Below are 4,197 nucleotides of genomic sequence, written 5' to 3'. Positions count from 1 at the left end.
CATCCCTAGGTCCTTCATCTACAGGTGGCATTGCCACCTCTGTTGTCCTCCAGGAGACTGGCAGGTGGCGGTGAAGGCCCCAGCACCAGCACACCCTAGCACTGTGACAGCAGCTCACTGTGCCAGCAGCTCACTGTGCCCTGCCCAGCCCCTGCTCTGGGTTACTCCAACATTAAATGATCCTCCTTTCAGTACATCAAAGAGGACATTTCTTAAAAAGGGACACACCTCCCCCGTCCTACACCAGCCCCTCAAAAAGTTGCCAGCTCCAAAATTACACGTGTATTCACAGAAAAAAGGATTCTTGCCAGATCCACTTTGCAGTAATATTTGTCATGCTGTTGGATAGCAAGGAATAACTTAGACCCGATCCAAGACTGTCCTCAGCAGTTTTCTTTTAAAAAAACACCTTTCTTTTTACAAGAGCTTCCCAAAGTCACTTGATAGATAACCTGTGGCTGTAGCATTTGTCTGATACATTTCTGGCAGCCAAATATCAAAAAGTTAAGAGTCTTCCAGCCAGCGCGTCCCTGCCATGCAAGAGCAGAGCTGGCTCCCACACCCACCAGGGCACCAAGTGTCAGCCCCAAAGCTGAGGTGCCAAGCTGTGGCTGATATCCTAGTCTGTCACTGCATGTGACCCCAGTGAGGACTGGGGTGGTCCTGCCTGCTTGTTACCCTTTGAAGTCCCTTGCCACCCTTACTTCTTAGCCATTAAAGAGGCCCCTGAAGCAGGTACCTCATCGTGAGCACTCCTTGCACTGCTGGCCCTTGGAGGAGCCGCAGTGGGGCACAAGCAGCCTCAGAGCAAGCCCAGCTGAGGCATGCAGAGGTGGCAAGTGGCGCTGAATTACAGGGTGAGGGAGAGAAGGCAGAGGGAACTGAGCCTCTGGTGCAGATGAGGGCAGGCATCTGCCCCCTCGCTACTACCCTGCCCTCACTCCCCTGGTGGGACCTGTACTGCAACCAGACACAGACCCACTGCTGGTGACAACAGGAGTACTAACTGGCCCAACAGGACTGACACAAGGTGGGTCCAGCAGAGTCAGCCGGCAGATGATGGGTGAGGACCTGTTGATGCCTCCCAAGGCACTGTATGAAAAGAAGGATTGAAAGAAGACAGGAGCAAGGAGGAGACTCCAACCCAGTCCTGAGGGTTTGCCAAAACACCCTGCAGTAGCGTGTGAAACAAGTTAAACCTCCCCTGATAGATATGGTCCCAACAGCTGTAGCCACTGCTTGATGAGCTGACCACAGAGCTTTTAAGATGCTTTCCCAGACAGTACCCAGGCTGCCGTGGCGATGCCCACCCCACATGCAGTGGGGAAGAGGAGGTCAGCAGAGCCTTCCCAAGTCTGTTTCTTCTCACCAAGATGTATGGGCCAAGGAAGGGAAGTGCAGGGGAAGGGGTACTGCATAGACAACCCCTCAGCCTATTTTTACTGCCCAAGCATCCAGGGGACAGGGATGGCCCCTAGGACAGGCTGCTGCCTTCAGCCCTCAGCCTCTACTGACTAAGGACAAGGAGGCATCAGTGTTTGCAGCCCAGCTCTGGGACCAACTTCTTGGCAGCTCTTTGCTGGGAAGGAGCCCAAGACAGATCTCCAGCCATCGCAGAAGTCTCGTGACATGCTGTGAACTGGTAAATGTTGACAAACCACTGCCCATATGTTTTACTCGCTTTTATCTCCAGATGACACAGATCTCCCCTGTGCCCTTGGTGTTCACACTTCTTCCTTTTGTTTGCTTCTTCCCTCTACTTTAGCTCTTTTATTGCCCTGCAGCAGTTGGTAGATCCCCAGAAAGATTTAACTCTTGGGCAGGTCTAGTATATTGCAGTTGATAAACACCCCACAGCTGGGAGCTTTGGAGTACTGGGTTTTTTTCTCAGAAAAAAAACAAAACTTAGGGTCTCTTTGTGTAATCTTGAGCAAAGAGAAGCCACCAGATGGGCACACAATGATTAACTTTGTCCATGCAAACAGAGGAGCTGAGATCTTCACACAGAGGCGGTGTGTACAGGGAGAGACCCAGGTATAAAGGGACAGAGGCCACCATGGAGTTGAGACCAGTGGGACTGACACCTGCTCAACAGCACCGCGGCAATGGGTGAGTTTTCTTCACGGCTCCTTGTCTGCAGCACTTGCAGCTCTGGGGGATGCAAGTAGAAAACCAAGCTAAGTGACAGCAGTGGGGGACCACGGGGGTGGGAGCTGATGAGAGCACCCAGCGTCTGTCCCACTCCTCCCCGTACAACCCTCTAGTTCTCTGCTGCTGCTGGGTGGTTTCCTGCATCCCTGTGAACTGCATGCTCTGCAGCTGGAGCACCAGGTTTTACATACCAAACTCAGCTGCAGTGCTTTGAACTATTTGCTCTGAATGCCCTTAACATAGATTTACTTCTTTCCTTTAAAAATATCCTTTTGCAGCTAGACCTGTAGAAAAACAAACAACGCACATTTACGAGAAGTATGAGCAAATGTGACTGCAGGTTGCTGTCTGGTGCAGAGAAGGGGCTGGGCAGGGGGATGGCAAAGCCATTTCTCACCTTGCTTCAGCCCTGCAGAGGCAGAGCCTGCACCAAAGCTGCAACTCCCACCACCTCTGGAGCCCCCTGCTCCTGCCTGCACCCTGTGGCTCTGCCTTCCCTGGTCCAAGATCCCTGGGGGCCAGGGGGCTACCCAGGGATCCTGACGGGCACTTTCTTCCCCAGCGTTCCAGGCTGGGACACATCAGCTCCACAGGGACCTTGTCCTCCTGCCCACAGTGATGGCAATGCTTCTCCTCTGCGTAAGCCCAGCACGTGCTGCCAGCTTCCAGGGTGGTGAGTACAGGAGCTGGGGGGACAGTCAATGGGCTGCCAGGTTTGGGTGCAGCTGTGCTGCCCATTGCTGAATGTGGCCAGGCTCCGAGGTGCTGGGTGCCGGTGTCCCGATACCGGCAGCCACAGACACAGCAGGTCTCCACATTCAGACCTAAGCTCAGAGTAGGGTAATCCTTGCCTCTCCTCACAAGCAGGTAAGAGCCATTCCCAACAAGTTCCACTGGTTGCAAAGCACCTGGTGAGATCCACCAGCAGCAGCAGCAGCACAGCTGCTCCACAGTAACCTGGCCAGCATTTTCCAGTACAGGTCCCTCATGTCTTGCTTGATCTGATGCTGCAGGGTTCCCAGCAGACTGCAGCCACCTCAGCAGCAGCAGCCCCAGTGGGGTGTACGTCATCCAGCCGGCAGGGTCTCCCCCACGGGTGGTGTGGTGCGACATGGACACCGAAGGCAAGGGGTGGACTGTTGTCCAGAGAAACACTTACACCACTGAAATCACCTGGAAGGAGTCCTGGACCACCTACAAGTACGGCTTCGGGAATGTGCGCGGCGATCACTGGCTGGGCACTGAGTACCTGCACCTGCTGACGCAGCAGGGCACCTACAAGGTCCGCTTCGTCGTGTGGAATAAAGCCAACGTCACCCATTATGCTGAGTACGACATCTTCAGTGTGGAGAGTGAGGCTAGCGGGTACCCGCTTAGGCTGGGCCGATTTTCTGGTGATGGGGATGACTATCTGACCAGCTATCACTCCCAGTATGGGGGCATACATGACAACATGAAGTTCAGCACAACTGACAGGGACCAGGACCAGTACAGCGGGAACTGCGCCAGCAGCTACGGGGGCTGGTGGTACGACAAGTGCCAGAACATCCTGCTCAATGGCAAGAGGTACATCTACTGGCCAGGAATCTGCTCAAGCGGCGACTGCACATCCTCCGTCATCCTGGTCAAACCCACAGATGTGTGTTGACCATGCCGCAGTGCCCAGCCTCCTGGGAGGCTGTGGGAGTGCCACCATCCCCAGCTCAGTGCCCCGTTTCCGTGCCTGCCAACAGCCCTGTGCCAGCCCTGCTGCATGTCCTGTGCTGCCTGCAGCTCCCGCAACATCACCTGTTGAAACGCAGAAGCTCTGGGGCTCAGGAGCAATTGCCTGGAGCCCCAGGCACGCAGGCGGCTTTGCCCAGTGCCACAGTGCTGGCCAGCACTGGATGCAGGCACTGGTTTGGGGTGGGTGTGCCCACTCCTGTCCTGGGGAGGGGGAGGCAGTGCAAGTTCCCTTCCCTATGCACCTGGTGTATCCCTGCTTTGCTCAGGCCCTGCTCCCTCCCTGGGCCCCATATGCCCCACAGCTCTGCTACCCATGGTGGG

The 4,197-nt window shown here is 55.2% G+C and overlaps 1 protein-coding gene across 1 annotated transcript; it reads left to right on the top strand.

Moving 5' to 3' along the window:
* The first annotated feature begins 2,002 nt into the window (after positions 1-2,002).
* LOC142065972 (fibrinogen-like protein 1-like protein) lies at positions 2,003-3,890 on the top strand. The gene is made up of 3 exons (XM_075112823.1): positions 2,003-2,109; positions 2,714-2,824; positions 3,165-3,890. The coding sequence occupies exons 1-3, from the start codon at positions 2,106-2,108 to the stop codon at positions 3,797-3,799; spliced, it is 750 nt and encodes a 249-aa protein (XP_074968924.1). The 5' UTR covers positions 2,003-2,105; the 3' UTR covers positions 3,800-3,890.
* The last annotated feature ends 307 nt before the right edge of the window (positions 3,891-4,197 follow it).

This window comes from Phalacrocorax aristotelis, chromosome 18 (genome assembly GCF_949628215.1).
Source record: "Phalacrocorax aristotelis chromosome 18, bGulAri2.1, whole genome shotgun sequence".
NCBI lineage: Eukaryota > Metazoa > Chordata > Aves > Suliformes > Phalacrocoracidae > Phalacrocorax > Phalacrocorax aristotelis.
The sequence above is the reverse complement of the archived record's forward strand: the minus strand, read 5'-3'. Positions and strand labels throughout refer to the sequence as shown.

Coding starts and splice junctions, on each gene's coding strand:
- LOC142065972 (XM_075112823.1), top strand. Junction 2,825..3,164: donor TGCTGCCAGCTTCCAGGGTG/GTGAGTACAGGA, acceptor CTGATGCTGCAG/GGTTCCCAGCAGACTGCAGC.